General features: G+C 26.3%; 2 protein-coding genes across 5 annotated transcripts; one reads left to right on the forward strand and one right to left on the reverse strand.

The window, feature by feature from the left end:
• Positions 1–409: 409 nt before the first annotated feature.
• On the forward strand, positions 410–9,775 carry LOC123265622 (translocation protein SEC63 homolog). The gene is made up of 10 exons (XM_044729425.1): positions 410–561; positions 658–912; positions 1,057–1,159; positions 1,238–1,352; positions 3,074–3,179; positions 3,562–3,947; positions 4,174–4,402; positions 4,536–4,829; positions 6,091–6,866; positions 9,252–9,775. The coding sequence occupies exons 2-10, from the start codon at positions 789–791 to the stop codon at positions 9,390–9,392; spliced, it is 2,274 nt and encodes a 757-aa protein (XP_044585360.1). The 5' UTR covers positions 410–561; positions 658–788; the 3' UTR covers positions 9,393–9,775.
• A 1,962-nt stretch (positions 9,776–11,737) lies between these two features.
• LOC123265625 (inhibitor of nuclear factor kappa-B kinase subunit alpha-like) lies at positions 11,738–20,283 on the reverse strand. 4 transcript variants are annotated; one of them, XM_044729433.1, is made up of 12 exons: positions 20,144–20,283; positions 19,977–20,072; positions 18,093–18,298; positions 17,866–18,024; positions 17,579–17,796; positions 15,069–15,173; positions 14,869–14,992; positions 14,623–14,799; positions 13,259–13,464; positions 12,581–13,006; positions 12,104–12,328; positions 11,739–12,043 (listed from the first exon to the last, which is right to left on the reverse strand). In XM_044729433.1, exons 2-12 carry the CDS (start codon positions 20,062–20,064, stop codon positions 11,971–11,973), a joined length of 2,007 nt encoding a protein of 668 aa, XP_044585368.1. In that variant the 5' UTR covers positions 20,065–20,072; positions 20,144–20,283; the 3' UTR covers positions 11,739–11,970. The 4 variants fall into 4 exon arrangements, with proteins under 4 accessions (XP_044585371.1, XP_044585368.1, XP_044585369.1 ...); XM_044729434.1 differs by having other exon boundaries at positions 20,132–20,205; XM_044729435.1 differs by having other exon boundaries at positions 19,977–20,076; positions 20,148–20,195.
• Between the last annotated feature and the right edge of the window lie 2 nt (positions 20,284–20,285).

Consider the following 20,285-nt stretch of genomic DNA (forward strand, 5'->3'; position numbering starts at 1 on the left):
TGTATTTTAATTTATTGAAAATTTACTACTACAGTTGTTATGACTCAACTGACTCAACTGGAGCGAAAGGACTTCCTTAATTTAAAATTTAAAAAAAAATTTCTAATGTCAGTTAACTTCAGGCCTTACTTTTGTGACACTGAAGTCAGCTGATAGCTGTCAATTTTTTTAAACTTTCATAATAAATCAATAAAATTAAAAAAAATGTTCACTAATAATTTTTTATTAATTTTCACGCTTGTAATTTTTTAATTAAATTTTTTTTACAATAATAAAATTACTAAAAAAATTAGTAATGTCAGTTAACTTCAGTGTCTTGTCTAAAATGACAATAAAACAATAAAGACAGATGTCAGTGCGTGACAGTTCCAAGAAAAACTAAAAATAAAAAAAAGATAAATAAATATATATAAATATACCTGTAGAAAATTAAAGTATGTGGCATGTGTAGGATCTAGCATCAAACCCAAAGTCTGCTACTCCTAGTGCTGGTGCCTGGTGGTCATGCTGAGTTGGCAATCTTGATGTCCGAGTGCCTAATGTGTATATAATTCGGCCAAAGTATGTAACGTAACCTGAATTTAAATATGTTGTGTATTTATTGACAAGTTATTAAATAAAAAATAGTTTATAATTAATTATTTTGATTTTTATCAGGAAGAAATATTGTCGGAGCCTGTATTGCTGTAACCTGTTGGCTACCTCACCAGAGAACCGATGTACTTATGAGCCGTCGAAGTATATTTGTTTAAAAAAATAAATAAACATATAAACAATTGTTATTAACAATGGGCGGGCAAAAATTTCAGTATGACGAGAGTGGTGGAACGTTTTTTTACTTCTTGCTGTCATTTCTCGCGCTCATCCTGGTCCCAGGTACTTACTACCTGTGGCCACGTTGTCCTAAGCCAGGTTAGTCGATTTATTTATGTCATTTAAAAAAAAAAAATAAATAGTGTAGTTAATTTTATACTAAGCGCTTTTTTATTGTGGTGAAAATTACAACGAACGGTAAATCCGTGATTTGGAAATAAAGTACCGTTTTTTTTGTTTTAGATGCTGAGCAATTGTCAAGAGAATGTCATTGTCCTAAGTGTAAAAAGAAAAAAGAAATACTATCGTCGGATGACAGGTGGAAGGCTACCAGAGCACGCTTGCTGTAAATTATATTATTTATTTATTAATGTTTGTATTCATTATTGATTAACGATTAATGCGGTTAATATTTCATTTGTAGGAAGGTTTTTATTATTTTATGCTGGATCGCTCTTGCCTTCTTGGCCTACAAGGTTTCACAGTATGACGCTGAAATGGCTAATTTTGATCCTTATGAAATTCTTGGTGTCTCATCGGTAATTATTATTATCAGTCTTATCTTATTTAATATTATATGAATAAGATACATGGTATAAGGTAAAAGACCCAATACCGGAACGGCGAAGGGTACATGACTGGTTTTTATTACTTAGAAAATATTCAAATGCTTCATTAGTAATAATAATTCATCCAATCATATAGAATAAACATGTAGTTACACGAAAATAATTAAATTTATCAATTTTGTTGAATTTAATATTAAAAAAAAAACATGTTTTTTGAAAAAGTCTAAAAGACCCAGTAACGAAACACCTTAAATGCCTAGTCCCAATACCGGAATATGGTTGACCCAATACCGGAACGATAAATAAAACTAATTTTTTTAATCTAAAGAGTCCGCTTTTCGTAAGCTGAATTAATTAAATAATTAATTAACAAATCATAATACTTTATGTGAATTTTTCTGAATTTATAAAACTAATTTATAAAATGTTATCTTCGACTTAACTTTCGGCATCCTACTACTACCTATAAAAAATTAAGCAGTTAATTCAGAACTCAAATGACATGTATGCATAGTGAAACTAACAATAATTATTTAATATTAAAAAATCAAATAAATTTTTACTAAAAATCAAAAAAAAAAAAATAAACGATTCGACGTTACACTTGACGACACTTATGTAAAAAAGAAAATTTCAAAACAGAAATTTGCTTTTGTTCTTCAAGTTAAAATTTACGAATATTTGAAGCAATTTTTATAATAAAATTACTTTCTGTATTAAATGTTATTTCACAAAAACTTTTGTTGTTGTGCTTGATGTAAAAAATCAACACAGTATATCGTAAATGTCAATAAATAATATCAATATGGCTGACTGTTCCGATACTGGGTATTAGCTTATTTCGGGTGTACCAATAGACGAACAGTAAATTTTAAATAACAATAGGGTCTTTTTTGTATTATCAATTAATTGCATCGAATTCTTAGTATTTGTATTAATACATAAAAAAAAAATTTTAGTGAAAAGTATTTCCATTAGGTTTCTATGAGCTTAAGATCATCGAGAGATTTCTTAGCAAAACCATTAAGAGACCTTGATAAGTCAGAAATCTAAGACTATTGACATCATTAACATTTTTTTTCAATATTTCCAATACAATTTAAAGTTTCATTCATATTTTATTATGTAAAAAAAAGATTGAGGTTTCTAATAAAGAAAAGTTTGTTTAATTTGATTTAGTACGAGATAAAATATATAATAATAATTGTCAAATCGTTCCGGTATTGGGTCTTTTACCTTATTTGAATTTTCATTTATTTATTTATTTATTTAGTTCAATACAATAAAACCCAACGGCTTTAAATAAAAATTTTTATTTTTTAATGTTCATTCTTAAAAGACATCTGTCAATTTTTTAGATTTTTGTAACTGAATTAATTATCGAAAGATTTTTATTAAAAAATTTAAATCCCGGAAAATTTTTTTTTAGGAAAATTGTGGGTGTAATATTTTATAATAATTTTAATGAAATAATATGAATTTTTCATAAAAATTTTTTTCCGGGTCTATTTTTTCCGATTACTAAAAAATTTACATCTAGAAATTTAAGAGAATTACAATAATTATTTTGTAATAAAAATAAAAACAATTGTTAGGTATTTGCTAGTTTCAGTATCATAAATTAAAAAATTTATTATTACTGTTTATTACAAAAAAAAAAAAAAATTTATATATTTTTTTTAAATGTTTAGGGAGCGTCTGAAAGAGAAATAAAAAGAGCATATCGTAAATTATCATTAATACTCCATCCGGACAAAGAAACTGGTGATGAAAAAGCATTTATGAAGCTTACAAAAGGTAAAGTTATTTCTAAGCTTACATCGTACATTGTACTTAAGACATACAAGTCTTGGTAATTGTTTAGTTTTTAAATTTATAATAATTTAATTGATAAAAATTTTATTTATATTTTTATAAGCTTTAAGAAAATTAATTTTTTTATTTTTATATTTAAAAGAATTAATATTTTTATTTTTAACCAAAAAAAAAAATTTTTTTAATTTTTAATTAGGTATGAAGAAATTAAAAAAAAAATTTTATTTACGCGCAAAATATAAATGAAATTTTAAAAATTAAAAAAAATTTTAATGACTGAAACCAAATAATTACTCAATTTTTAATTAAAAAATATTGATAATTAATTATAAAAATTACTAATTATAAAATTCAAAAATTACAGCTTACCAAGCTTTAACTGACGATGAGGCTCGTAAAAATTGGGAAAAATATGGCAACCCAGACGGACCAGGAGCGATGAGCTTCGGAATAGCTCTACCGTCATGGATTGTCGAGAAGAAAAACTCCGTGTGGGTCCTAGGACTCTACGCGATGGTTTTCATGGTCGCGTTGCCCACCGTAGTCGGAATGTGGTGGTACAAGAGTATTCGGTACACAGGTGACCAAATTTTGCTGGAAACGACAAAAATTTACTACGCTTTCTTCAACTCTCAGAGGTTGACCACTTTGAAGCGGGTTATTATGATCCTCGGAGCTTCTAGTGAATTTTCTAAAGATTCCAATCCGGAAATAGTCATACGGCAGTCTGATAATGAAGAAGTACCTTCAGTAAGTCCTTTTATTAATCATCTTGAAGCAAAATTTATAAATTATTAAATTAGCCGACTTCTGAAAATGTTTAAAATTTTTTTTTCTTGAAAAAATTGTAATCAAAGATTTAAAAAATTATGCGTGCAATTTTTTTTGAATATTTTATAAATAATTAGTTTAAAATAATTTTATCAAAGCTAAAAATTTTCAATTTGATATTAATTACTTTTTTTTTTATTTTCAGCTAATGAAAAAAATTCAAAATTTAGGAGAAAAAAATAAAGAATTTCCATTATGCCGTAATTATTCTCTTAAAGCACGTGCAATTATTTACGCACACTTATCACGTATTCCATTAAATCCGGAGACATTAGAAAAAGATCGTCAATATATTATTAAAAAATGTCCTTATTTAATTCAAGAAATGATAATGTGTGTAAATCAATTAATATTCCTTGCATACAGTGGTCGAAGTAAGTTTTTAGAAATTAATATATAAAGATAATAAATTTAATCAAGTGATATTACGTATTAAAAATAAATTTATTTTAATTTATATTTTATTTTTAACTATTCTTCATTACTAATTTAATTATTAATTTTCAGTCGCCTGTCTACCGACAATAGAGACAATTGAAAATTGCATGAAACTAAGCCCGATGATAGTCCAAGGATTTTGGGAATTTGCAAACCCGCTGTTGCAATTGCCGCACATTGAAGAGGAGCATTTAAAACATTTTTCAGGAAAGAAACGTAAAATTAAGACACTGCAGCAGCTCGCGCAACTGAAGGGTGACGAAAGGAGACAAATTTTGCGTAATTTTACTGATGAGCAGTATGAAGACGTTATGAGGGTACTTGGAAACATGCCGTACGTTGACTTCAAGGTTCAGTCAGAAGGTAAAAATATTAATTTAGAAGAATAGAGCATAGAGTAAAGACTTCGGCTGACCAGTTTAGATAAAATGAACATAAATTTACTAGCAACCTCGCAGTCACTACGTGACTGCCGTGACTTTTGAACTATAAATAAGTAAAATTTTACTTTATTAAATGATGACTTTTATTAAATTGCACTGTACTTTTTTAAATATTGACGTTTTTAAAGATATAAGCTCATCCCGATAATACACTCATCAAGAGTTTTCATTTGAGTACCCACATGCATTTTGATATATTTTTCATATATGCATATATATAATATATGTAAATATATGAAAAATTGATATGGGTACTCAAATGAAAGGTCTCGATGAGTGTAATGTGAGCTTATATCTTTAAAAATGCCAATAGTTCATAAGAAACAAGGTCATTTCTTAATTATTGACATTTTTTAAGATATAAACTTATTTCGATGTTACACGCATCGAGACCTTTCATTCAAATACCCCCATGTCATTTTTTATATATTTTATATTTATGGTATTTGTAAAATATATAAATATATGAAATATATGAAAAATTAATGTGGATACTCAAATGAAAGGTCTCGATAAGTGTAATGTCAGAGTGAGCTTATATCATTAAAATTGTCAATAGTTTACAAGATACAAGGTAATTTCTTAATTATTGACATTTTTTAAGATATAAACTCATTTCGATGTTACACTTATCGAGATCTTTCATTTAAGTACCCACATGGCATTTTTGATATATTTTATATATATGGTATTTGTAAAATATATAAATATATATAAAATATTTGAAAAATTGATGTGGGTACTCAAATGAAAGGTCTTGATGAGTGTTACATCGGGACGAGCTTATATAATTAAAAATGTCAATATTTCTCAAGATACAAGGTCATTTCTTAATTATGTATGCAGAGATTATTTTCGAATGCAGCCTAAATACTTATCATAATAGATTGACTATCGGTAAGAATGATAACAAACCTTGAAAAGGCACAAATTCAAGTCAAGACCTTTGCAATGACACTAAATTTAACTAAAAAAAAAAAAAAAACGATTTTATCATATGAATATCCTGGAAACAAAATTTTTCTTATTTTCGTAATAATATAGATAATTACATTAAAAAATTAAATAACTAGATTTTTTATGCTGTCTGGTCAATATATTTAGTCCCTTTACTGTAATAATTAATTATTTTTTTTATGAATAATTTATTTATTATTTATTATTTGTTTTTCAACTTTTAGTTATCGATGACGACAACCCGACAGTTTACACAGCAGAGGCCGTAGTTACAGTAACAGTGACTCTGTACCGCAAGGATATGCGTCACTTATTCGGCGACGAGAGTGTGAAAGAAAAAACAGTCGAAGATGATGAAGAAAAAGACAGCAATAACGAAGAAGCTGAACCGGCTGCTAAATCAGCTCTGTGGCGCAAGCAGAAGAAAGGAGCGAAGAAAACGGGGAAGAAGAAGCAGCGCGTCACCAAAAAAACTCCAACAACCAAGCCGAGCAAGTCAGAGAAGCCTGAGAAGTCTCCGAACTCCAAGGAGACTTCTGAGAGCGAGAAGAACCAAAATGAGAATCAAAAGGTTGAGAAGAGTGACGTTGCCAGAGAGTCCGGCAGCGAGAGTGATGCTGAAAGCGAGAAGAGCGAGGAAGAGACCGAGTCCAAGGCTGAGGAGAAGAAAGAGTCCTTTGAGGACGAAGATGATGATGAGTGGGAGAAGTTCCAGCAGAGGATGAACAAGAGGGAAAAAGTCCTCGAGGGCAGGAGTAATTTGTCTCACGAAGTTCACTGTCCGATGTTTCCTGATGTCAAACAGGAGTACTGGTGGGTCTACATTTGTGACCGGAAGTCACACACGCTTATTACCACGCCAGTGCATGTCACGTCGCTGGTTGACAAGGAAGAAGTCCAATTGAGATTCACTGCTCCCAGTTGGCCGAGAGTTTACACTTTCTCTGTTTGTTTGAGGAGTGATTCTTATTTAGGATTTTATCAGACTCAGGATATTAAGGTAATTTTTTTTTTATTTTAATAATACTGAATTTAGCAGACATTTAACAATTTTTTAGATTTTTATAATAATTACATTATGATTTATTTATTTTATTAATTTATTTATTTATAACAAACACTGAACCCAACAGCAGAGCCATTAACAGGATTCCTTAAATTATAATTATAATTATTGATAAAAATTCAGTAAAAAAATTCCATATGTAAAAATTTCAAATAATTATACTTATTCATTCATATTTATTATTCATTTATATAAAAGCCATATTATTATACATTTTATTTGATACCTATAATAAGTATACTATTTATGAGAACAAATTTTTTTTTAACTAAATTATAAAATTTTTATTTTTCTTGTTGGAGAAAGAAAATTTCTACTAGTTTAATTATTAAATCATTATGATATTGACATGAATTCATCATAAAGTGATGGTCATATCTGCATAAAATCATAATGACATCATAGTGATATTGTTAGCCTTTTTAAATCGTGATATAAAATTATTAAGTCATAACTATATCGCGTTACTAAAACCATAAGGGCGTATAAAAAAATTCTTTTTGCTCCAATCAATGTAAAAATGTTGAAAACATTAATATCTATGGAAAAAACGAAAAAAAATTTTTCTTTTGTGATACGCCCTTATGGTTTTAAGAAAACATTTTTTTAAAACCATAAGGGCGTATCCTGTTTTTTCGGTTTATTATCAATTATAGGTCAGAGTAAGAAAAAAAATTGCAAAGGTAATAGAAATATCACTCCACAACTTAATTTATATTAATAAATATTTATTTAAATGAAAAAACTAATAAAAATTAAGGAAAAATAAATTTATCAGGGTATTAGTCCAATGCCATCTCCATCGTCAGAATCATCTGTGTCTAAGATTATAAAAATAAAAAAAAATTAGGAGAACGGTTGACCCTGAAGGCCATCCCTGCAACTTCCCGCTAATTCCATACCTGGGCGCTTAAAATTGAGTTTACGATGTTTTTGAGCTCTTCGAGCTCAAAAATACAATTTATATGTTGTTTTAAGCTCTTCGAGCTCAAAAAGATAACTTTTCTATGCTTTTGAGCTTTTCAAGCTCAAAAGTTTGATAGAAGGTTGATAAAACACTATTTTTTGAGTTTTCAAACCGCAATAACTTTTGAATGAATGAAAGGATTTTCACGCGGTTGGAGGCATTCGACGTAGTTTTTTAAGCCTTATAAAAAATTTTTAAGTTTATATTGATAAAACTAGAAATTTCGGAGTAATTCCGAAAAAACACTTTTTGGGGTTTTCTTTCCTGCACGATATCTCTCGAACGAATTAATCGATTTTGACCGGGTTAGCGGCGATCGACGTGGTTTTTCAAGGTTCAGAGCTGACTCTTTTTTGGAGTTGATCGATAAAGCCGTTCGAAAGTTATTCCAAAAAAAACCACTTTTGAAAAAAAAATTTTTTTTCAATTTTTTTTTAGATTTTTTGAAATCTATCGGTCCGAATCGATCCAAATTGTATCTAAAATCTAAGTTTGGACAAGCCCTTTCAAATGGCGCCAACCGCGTTTACATACTTACATACACACACACACACACACACACACACACACACAGTGACAACCTCGCGGGGATAGTCAGGGAAGCTTCCTGTGACCTTCAAACGTCGAGATCTGATAAAAACTCGATTTTTGCAAAACGGGGTGAAAACAATAACTTCCCGATTTTTGAAAATCTTCGATTTTCTTAGCGAGAAGTTGAAAAAAATTTTTTTATACGCCCTTTTGGCTTGGTAAAAATAAATTATTAACATTACTACGTTAAATTAAATAAAATAAATTACGTAAATTTTACTGGGATTAATTTTTATATTGGAATTTTTAAACAAATGAATTATTATAGAGAGAATTTTAAAAAAAATGCTGAAAATTACTATCTATTTTATCACCTTTTCTCTTTATCAAGCTTTATTTTTTAGTAGAAAAAATTAATAAATTAATTATTTCTGATATGAATAATAAATTTAAAATATCGCTTGTAAGAAGTGTTCATCTAATGGTATTGACTGACCATCTACTGGAGTTTTTGTCTTTTTCTTACATTTTTCTTTTTTATAAATTACTAAAACGTTTTACGAAGTTTTACTTATTTTTTCCTAGTTGATTATATATTTTTACATAAATATAATTTACTTTATAACAACTTATCTGTATATTACTATATTATTTTTTTAATATTTACTCCACTTGTAAAAATTAAAAAAAATATTTGTATTTTTTTTTTAAATATTTAAAATTTGTTACATTAAATCAAGAAAAAAATTATATTAATTTTAAATCTCTGAGAACGAATTTTTTAAATTAATAATAATGTAAAAAAATAATTTTTTTTTCAGCTGGACGTAAAAGAAGCACCAGCAGTCCCAACACAGCACCCACAGTGGGACATTTCTGATGAAGAGACTGCCGAAGAAGTAGATATCGGTGATGAACATTCCGAGTACACGACTGACGAGGACGTCAGTGACAATGAATAATTAAAATACAATAAAAAAAAAAAAAAAAAAAAAAATAAAACTAACAATTAATGTGTCTAATAAATAATAAATTAAGCGTCAATTTTTATAAACAAAAGAAAAGTCTAATGTCACATCTCTCTATTGGAAAGACGTGTGTATCTCCACGTCCATATTATTATTATTTATTATACTTTTTTCATTTATTTTGTACTCGATCTTTTTCTGTATAAAGTATATGTCAGAGATGGATAACGATAATAATAATTAATTATTAATGACTAAAATAATTATAATTATTATAATAATTAATATTAAATATTTATAGTTTTAATGTGGACTTGAATGAATACGTGGGCATATGCTGTGTGCATAGTTTAATAAAATGGATCTATATATTATAACCACTGGTTTATTTTTTTAGGCAAATCTAATAAAAATCAGAATAGCTAGCAACCTTGCAGTCACTATGTGACTGCCGTAACTTTTGAACTCTAAATAAATAAAATTTTGCTTTGTTGAATAATGAGTTTTATTAAATAGCACTGTACTTTCTTAACTATTGGCGTTTTTAAAGATATAAGCTCATTCCGATCTTATACTAATCAAGAACTTTCATTTGAGTACCCACATGCATTTTCATATATTTATATATATAAATATATGAAAAATTGATGTGGGTACTCAAATGAAAGGTCTTGATGAGTGTAATGTCAGTATGAGCTTATATCTTTAAAAATGTCATAAATTGACAAGATACAGAGTCATTTCTTAATTATTGACATTTTTTAAGATATAAACTCATTTCGATGTTACACTCATCGAGACCTTTTATTTAAGTACCCACATGACATTTTTTATATATTTTATATATATGGTATTTGTGAAATATATAAATATATAAAATATATGAAAAATTGATGTGGGTACTCAAATGAAAGGTCTCGATGAGTGTAATGTCAAGATGAGCTTATATCTTTAAAAATGTCATTAGTTGACAAGATACAATGTCATTTCTTAATTATTAGCATTTTTTAAGATATAAACTCATTTTGGTCTTACACTCATCGAGACCTTTTATTTAAGTACCCACATGACATTTTTTATATATTTTGTATATATGGTATTTGTGAAATATATGAATATATGAAAAATTGATGTGGGTACTCATATGAAAGGTCTCGATGAGTGTAATGTCAAGATGAGCTTATATCTTTAAAAATGTCATTAGTTGACAAGATACAATGTCATTTCTTAATTATTGGCATTTTTAAGATATAAACTCATTTTGTTACACTCATTGAGACCTTTATTTGAGTACCCACATCGCATTTTTATATATTTTGTATATATGGTATTTGTGAAATATATGAATATATGAAAAATTGATGTGGGTACTCATATGAAAGGTCTCGATGAGTGTAATGTCAAGATGAGCTTATATCTTTAAAAATGTCATTAGTTGACAAGATACAATGTCATTTCTTAATTATTGACATTTTTTAAGATATAAACTCATTTCGATGTTACACTCATCGAGATCTTTTATTTAAGTACCCACATGACATTTTGTATATATTTTATATATATGGTATTTGTGAAATATATAAATATATGAAAATTGATGTGGGTACTCAAATGTAAGGTCTCGATGAGTGTAATGTCAAGATGAGCTTATATCTTTAAAAATGTCATTAGTTGACAAGATACAATGTCATTTCTTAATTATTGACATTTTTTAAGATATAAACTCATTTCGATGTTACACTCATCGAGAGCTTTCATTTGAGTACCCTCATGCATTTTTGATATATTTTTCATATATTCATATGTATAATATATATAAATATATAAAATATATGAAAAATTGATGTGGGTACTCAAATGAAAGGTCTCGATTAGAGTAACATCGGGATGAGCTTATATCTTGAAAAATGTCAATAGTTGACAAGATACAAGGACAAGACCTTTGCAATGACACTAAATTTCACTACAAAAAACCGATTTTATCCGACTATCCTGGAGACAGTTTTTTTTATTCTCTTAGTAATAAAGATTATTTCACGCCCTCAATTTTTTGCCGTCGAAGAAATTTTATAAAAAAATTTGAAAGTCTTTCTAGTGAAAGTTTTTAAATCTTAGATTTATTCTTGTCAAAGATCAGTCTCACTTTGCCGTTATGAATCATGTGAGTAATGTCAATTATTATTTTTACTATTTAATGTTTAATAATAATAATAATAATAATAATAATATAATTTATTTTAATAATTTTTTTATATAGATCAAGAAGCTGTTTTTTATTTTAATAATAATAATGGCGATAAACAAATTTGAAGGTAAGAAAAAAAATCTAATTTATTAATTTACTTACTCATGATTAATAATAATTTCTTTTAGCAAGAAAATATGTTGGAGGTCCTGTGTTCTCTTTTGTAAAAACAGATAAAAATGCCAACATAAAATGGGGAGTGCGTCATTATGTTCCTCGTAAATATTATTAATTTGATATAAAAATATTTATTTCTTCATTAACAATAGATAAAAAATTTATATATTTTAATTTTAATATTAAATAAAATTGATATTTGATAGAAATTCACTCGTCTGATTTTGCTAAATCAGCAAATTTTGATTTTAAGGTATCCATTTCTGTTAATAAACTTCCAAGCCTAGAAAAAATTAAATTTTAATTTCATAATTAATAATGAAAATTTAATTAATATACTTACATATTAGTAATAAAAATAGAATTATAAATCACAGAATCTGTATCATCAATCGAAGTATTTATTTTTGTAGACTGCGAAGTTGAACAAGCAGGACTAGTTTCGTGTAAAATTTCAACTTCTTGCCTTATTTTAGTCAACTCTTCGTTGTAATTATTTAAAAGCGCTTTGAATGATTTGAGAACTTCTTTTAATTGAGATAATTCCTTTAAAAATTGAGTAATTTTACTGAAAATAAATCAATAAGTTTATAAAAAATAATTTTATAAAAATTAAAAAAAAAAATTTTATACAAATTTTTTAAAAAATAATTTTATAAAAATTTTTTTAAAAATAATTTTATAAAAATTTGTTAAAAGATAATTTTATACAAATTTTTTAAACAGTAATTTTATAAAAAATTATTTTGTAAAAATTTGTTAAAAGATAATTTTATACAAATTTTTTAAAGAACAATTTTATAAAAATTAAAATACATACTTTTGAAAATGAACAAGCTGTTGGTCGCTCAATTTCTTCTCGCGTTCTTTCAAAAACCTAAAAAACAATTGCACCATCTCAAATGGCGACCGCGGGGTATTTCGGTCAGCAATCAGTAAAGTATTAACTAAATATTGCGCTCGATCCAGCGGCTCTTCGATACCTTCCATCCAATTAATCTCCACGAATTCTTTAAGCTTTTCTTTATCTTCCTTAAGAACATTAAATTTCTTCTTCATTTTCTTCTTCTGTTCCAAGAACTTTCCGATTTTTCCTTTCAATGCTTCAAAGCTTTCACATGACTCTCCTTTAATATTCTTAATCAACCCTTCTGTCTCCTCTAGACTTTTCACTAATTTTTCGACTCCAGAACTCAGTTCTTCAATTTCATTATTTACAGAATTAAATTTTTTGCCGCAAAAGTCTCTGAAAAAATTATTTTTTTATTTATTTATTTAATTATATACTATAACATGTTTATGTAAAATTAATTTAGTAATTTTATAAAAATAAAAATCTAGAATTTTAATTTTAAAATCAGAAAAATATTTAATATTGTTTTTTGATTTATATAATATAATTAAATAATTTATTTATTTATTTATGGAGCAAGCTCAATTTAGAAAAAAAAAACTTAAACAATAATAACTAAAAAAAAAATTTTTTTAATTAACTTACATCATTATACTCAAAGCTAGTATATAAGTCCGATAAATCTCAATCTGCTTTCTCACAAAAAACATTATCGCTCCACAGTAAGACTTTGCTTGATAATAATTAAATTTTTTCCTTGGCTGAGCTAAGGCTTCGTTAATGCAGTTGTAAAATTTCTGATCAGATGTCTGAGTAAGACACAAGTCATTACTAAACACCATAATTACGTCCTGCAACCACAAATGATTAATAATCTATATTATTAAGAAAATAAGAGAAATTTTGTCAATTTATAATGATAAGTATTTAGCGTTATAATTAATAGACTGCGTTCGAAATTACTCTATTTCTAGCTACATAATGAAGAAATGACCTTGTATCTTGTGAACTATTGACATTTTTAAAGATATAAGCTCACTTTGACATTGCACTCATCGAGACCTTTCATTTAAATACCCACATCAATTTTTCATATATTTTATATATTTATATATTTCACAAATACCATATATATAAAATATATAAAAAATGCCATGTGGGTACTTAAATGAAAGGTCTCGATGAGTGTAACATCAAAATGAGTTTATATCTTAAAAAATATCAATAATTAAAAAATGACATTGTATCTTGTAAACTATTGACATTTTTAAAGATATAAGCTCACTTTGACATTGCACTCATCGAGACTTTTCATTTAAGTACCCACATCAATTTTTCATATATATTATATATATATATTATATATATATATATATATATATATATATATATATATATATATATATATATATATATATATATATATATATGTGCTATATGTATATGATGAATATATCAAAAATGCATGTGGGTACTCAAATGAAAGCTCTTGATGAGTGTAACATCGGGATGAGCTTATATCTTTAAAATATATATTATATATATGTATATATGAAAAATATATCAAAAATGCATGTGGGTACTCAAATGAAAGCTCTTGATGAGTGTAACATCGGGATGAGCTTATATCTTTAAAATATATATTATATATATGTATAAATGAAAAATACATCAAAAATGCATGTGGGTACTCAAATGAAAGCTCTTGATGAGTGTAACATCGGGATGAGCTTATATCTTTAAAATATATATTATATATATGTATATATGAAAAATATATCAAAAATGCATGTGGGTATTCAAATGAAAGCTCTTGATGAGTGTAACATCGAGATGAGCTTATATCTTTAAAAACGTCAATATTTAAGAAAGTACAGTGCAATTTAACAAAATTCATTATTTAATAGCAAAATTTTATTTATTTATAGAGAATAAGTCACGGCAGTCACATAGTGACTGCAAGTTTGCTAGTTATTTATTATTTTATTTTTAATTAAAAAAATTCTTACACTTTTTTTCCAAGACTGATCATCTAAAATATTCCCCATAGTATCAGTCAAAATTTGACAATTGACTTCAATTTTTTCTTTGTTAAATATTAACAGCTTCAAATCATCAATAGTCATATTTGAGTCGACAATGTAAGATTCAAATTTATAGCGTGGAACAATAAAAAGTTCAGTAACCTAAAAAAAATAATAACTTATAATTTTAAGGTTAATAATTTTTTTAGTTTGAAATTTATGTTGGTATACCTTCTTCTCCAGTATTTCCTTTAATTTGCTAAAAACTACGAGATCTTCTTTAATTTTTCCTCGTCTTCGTGGGTCCCATTGCAAGACTAAGCGGAACCATTCGGCTAAATCATTTTTTATGCATCTAAAATATAAAATAAAAATTTTTAATTGTCTTAAGTAACAAAAATAAAAAATAAATTGTAAAATAAAATAATTACTTGGGAATCGTACAAGGCTCGTCAATATCCTGACTAAAAACAATTTGATCGTTGATTGTACGCGCTGAAATGTCTTTGTAATTTTTCTTCCTTATTAGATCCATCCTGAAGAAGAAATATTATTTTCTTCTTTGATTTAAAATTCAAACTCTTTAAGGTAAATTGATTTTATTTGCCGAGAAGAGATTATTTCATAGCTTGTTTATTTTACAAAGAAATCAAACTAAATTATAATCAATTATTTAGATCAAAATTAGAATTTCTGCCAATTGCATTAAGGAGAGGTGATGTCAGGAATGACTATCTGCGTTTACCAAGAAGTAATTCTGCTATCTATGAAAATTCTTTCCCGATTCACGGCATAAAAATTTGGAATTCATTACCGGTTGATATTACAGTAATTGACAACTTTAAAAATTATAAACAAGCTTGTTTTAACTTCTTCTTGCAATCAATGTAATTGCCATTAATCTTGCAGTTTAACATGTTAGTTATTATTTAGTGTCGATCTTTAAAATTATTTTGCAAACACTGTATCAAATGTATACTTGTAAACTATTATTATTATGCATTGTTGATGGTCCTGAAGGAGCTTAGAACTCCAGGTTCAAATAAAATTTATTATCTATCTATCTATCTACCCTCGCGGTTTTGAAAATGCCGTAAAGATTCGGTATTTATACGATATGAATGCTGTATTTTTATCGTAATACTTCAGTTATTTTAGCCAGTTTTTTTGTCGAATTATTACGAAATAAATTCAGAATATTTACGGCAAAACAATAGAAAAATTACGGTATATTAACAGCATTTAAACCGTAAATTTACCGCATATTTACTGTATATCTGCGGCACTATTGCAGTAAAAAACCGGAAAAGAAGATCCCTACTTTCTATTACCGGCAAAATACCGAAAATATGCTGCTTTACTACTATTTTTTAATAGCTTAAAATTTTTTTTTATAATATTATAAATTATCACGAATAATTTTTAAGAGGTTGATAAAGTAATTTCTCTATTATTATTATTATTATTATTATTATTATTATCATTTTTTTTAGTCCAGACCGAGATTCGAACCCGGATTAATTAGTTACGCGCCGAAGGCTCTACCAGTTGAGCTATCAGAGACACTACCCGCAACTATTTACTCAGTCACCTAATAACACTCACCGAGTAATAAACACAACCGTCGATCTTACGGTAGAAAAGCATTATATCTTTAATTATATCAGTATAAACGCGGCAAAATTGCAATATATCTTTGGTATTTTTACCGTAGAAATACCATTTTATTATTGTAAAATTATAGTAATATTAAGTTAATACATGGGTGATTTTCTGTAAGGACGTCTTAAATCTGTACAAAATTGTCCGACCAAATTATTTTTGATTTTATTAGAAAAAAAATTAACAAGGGCTACAAAACTATCAGCTTAATCATAATAAATAAACAGCCGAATTAATTTTTGCTTTTTCGATATTTGTGTATTTTTTGCCATATAACATGACAGGGGACTGATTTTTTTTATCAAATTGAGAAAAATCAAGCAAACTATTTCAATGCATTTAACTTTTTAAGTTCTCAATGAATGTTTACTTTAATTAGAATAATATTAAGACTTATAGATCCAATTTTATAAATAAATTATAAACAAAAATAGCTGCCAGGGGACTGAATTTTGAAGTGGCCCAGACACATATTTCCAGCACAAACGGTGCTTTGACACTAAATAAAATGCCGATAAAGCGCTAACAGCCCTATGGTTATTAACTTAAGGCTAGTTAGATCCTTATAAACCTTGCAAAAGGTAAAATAACACGCTAGATTTTTTTTTTTTTTGGCTTTGAACTTCTGGCAGGGGACTGATCTTAAAATGCCTGGGACAAACTTTGGTTTAATGAATTTAATGAAACAAATTAACTTTCGGTACTTTTTATTGAAGAAGATTGTTAGTTAACTAATTAAGTTTATAAACATTATGGACTAAATTATATATTATTGACGAATAACTTAAAATTTAATCTTAAAGTTTTAATTTTGGGACTGGAACAGCCCAGGGGACTGACATTTCGGTGGTTTACGAATTTATAGCAAAAAAACCAAAATTTATTCCATTTTAGTTTTCAATGCTCCGAATAGAAATGTTTTTTTACTTTCGTAATAAATTTTTTTTAGTAACAAAATAACAATTTTTCTAATAAAAAAATGCCTGGGACAGCAAAAAACATCCTTACAGAGAATCACCTACATAGATTTTTTACGGTAAAAGTTCTAGAGTTTTACGGTAATTTTATCGTATTATTTCTGAACTTTGCAGCAAAAGTACGGTAGAAATGCTGTATAACTATAGTAAAAAAACTGGCCAAAACAACCATAGAAATACCGTATTATTTCAAAATTATAACGGTAAATTTATGGTAAACGCATTAATACCGAAAATTTACGGTATTTCAAAAACCGCGAGAGTATCTAAATAGTAAGCAAACAAATTATTTAAAAATTTACCAAGTCGTGGTAATTTGCATGTGAGGTAAAAAAGGTCTGGTACCAGTAATTATTTCATAAAATAAAATTCCAAGACTCCAATAATCCACAGAACAGCTGTAAGATTCTTTCCAAAGTAACTCTGGCGCTAAATAATTTAATGTACCGACAACAGAAGCTGCGATACTGGCATCACTCAATTCTTTGGCGTATCCCAGGTCGATTAATTTATAAATCACCTGCAGAACAATTTTCCTTAATTTAAATAAATAAAAGTCACTGATTATAACAATTGATTAACTATTTACATTGCTACCGATTTGCTGCAGCACAATATTATCTGGCTTCAAGTCCCTGTGAGTAGTTTTCTCTTGATGCAAGTACTCGACAGCTGAAGAAATATCATGCATTATTTTTAAAGCTTCTTTGCCAGAAACTCCGCAGACATTATCACACTTGTTCAACATCTGGAAACAACCAATAAAATAATTATGATACTAAGTAATGTAGTTGTATATAATTAAAAGTAACTTACACTTCGTAAATCACCTTTTGTACAGTACTCCATACAGAGTATCGGTAAATCATTATCAACATTGTAATTTTCAAATTGCTTTGGCAATTCTTTGGTGTTGATTATATTCGGGTGTTTTAATTTATTCATTATTAATACCTCATTTATCCAACGTTCCTTTTGCTTGTTGGTTAATATTTTTTTATCTATATGGCACTTTTTTATTGCTAAAAATTAAAATGTAATTTGATGTTTATTCATTTAACATGTCACTAAAGTTAGAAGTCACTTGACAATTTTTTAATTTTTTTAAAATAAATTTTTTCAAAGAAATTATTTTCAAAAAATTGCAATTTTTATTTTTTAAAAATTTCTACATATCAATTTTTTTTGCCATTATTTATTTGTTACAAAAATTCTCGAAATTAAATAAATATCTACAAAATAAATTAATTTTCATAAGTGACATTAAAGTTAGCAGTTAAATGACAATTTTTTAATTTTTTTTTAAACAATTAAATTTTTTAAGAAAAATTATTTTTAAAAAACTGTACTTTTAATTTTTTTTAATTTCTACACGTCAATTTTTTTTTGTCATAGTTTATAAAAATGATTAAAAGTTGATAAATATCTACAAAATGAATGAATTTTATGACATAAAAGTTAGCAGTCGCTTGATAATTAAAAAAATTTTTTTTAATAAATAAATTTGCTCCGAAAAATTATTTCTAAAAAATTGGATTTTTAATTTTTTTAATTTTCTAAATGTCAATTTTTTTTCTAATTTTCATCGACATAATTTATTTGTTAAAAAAATTCTTAAAATTATAAAATACCTGCTAAATTTATTTTAATTAATTACATTACAATTAGCGATCACTTGACAATTTTTTAATTTATTCTAACAAACTAATTTTTTCCGAAAAATTATTTTTGCAAATTGCATTTTTAATTTTTAAAAATTTCTTGGTCATTATTTATTTGTTAAAAAAATGATTAAAATTCAATAAATATCTCCTAAATAAATTAATTTTCATAAGTGACATTAAAGTTAGCAGTTAAATGACAATTTTTTAATTTTTTTTTAAACAATTAAATTTTTTAAGAAAAATTATTTTTAAAAAACTGTACTTTTAATTTTTTTTAATTTCTACACGTCAATTTTTTTTTGTCATAGTTTATAAAAATGATTAAAAGATGATAAATATCTACAAAATGAATGAATTTTACGACATAAAAGTTATCAGTCGCTTGATAATTAAAAAAATTTTTTTTTAATAAATAAATTTGCTCCGAAAAATTATTTCTAAAAAATTGGATTTTTAATTTTTTTAATTTTCTAAATGTCAATTGTTTTTCTCATTTTCTTCGACATAATTTATTTGTTAAAAAAATTCTTAAAATTATAAAATATCTGCTAAATTAATTTTAATTAATTACATTACAGTTAGCGATCACTTGAAAATTTTTTAATTTATTCTAACAAACTAATTTTTTCCGAAAAATTATTTTTAAAAAATTGCATTTTTAATTTTTAAAAATTTCTTGGCCATTATTTATTTGTTAAAAAAATTATTAAAATTCAATAAATATCTCCTAAATAAATTAATTTTCATAAGTGACATTAAAGTTAGCAGTTTAATGACAATTTTTTAATTTTTTTTTAAACAATTAAATTTTTTCCGAAAAATTATTTTTAAAAAATTGCATTTTTAATTTTTAAAAATTTCTTGGCCATTATTTATTTGTTAAAAAAATTATTAAAATTTACTAAACATCTCCTAAATAAATTAATTTTCATAATTTAATCAAGAGTATAAAAAAAATTTTTTAGTTACATAAAATTAAAATGATAATAATCAGATATCTATTGTTTAAATTAAAAATCAAAATGTCAAAGGTTACCTATATTTTGATTTTTATTCTGCCATAATTCCACAGTACCAAAAGCACCACGCCCCAAAACTTTAATCAATTTCCATTCTTGTGACATAATTGTTTCTGTCTTAAAATAAAATTCTATTATAATTTATTTATTTATTAATTAATTAAAAATTTACTAATAATAATACTTACAAAAATAAACAAAGTAACTCCGACTGACTGATCTGCGCTTACTTCGCAAAAGTAACACCAGGTGGCGAAATCTTAAAAAGTAACGAAAAATTTAAACAAGAACTTCATCCGGGAACTGCATCAACTTCACTTGCATAT

The sequence above is a fragment of the Cotesia glomerata genome, linkage group LG5 (assembly GCF_020080835.1).
Source record: "Cotesia glomerata isolate CgM1 linkage group LG5, MPM_Cglom_v2.3, whole genome shotgun sequence".
In the NCBI taxonomy this organism is placed as follows: domain Eukaryota; kingdom Metazoa; phylum Arthropoda; class Insecta; order Hymenoptera; family Braconidae; genus Cotesia; species Cotesia glomerata.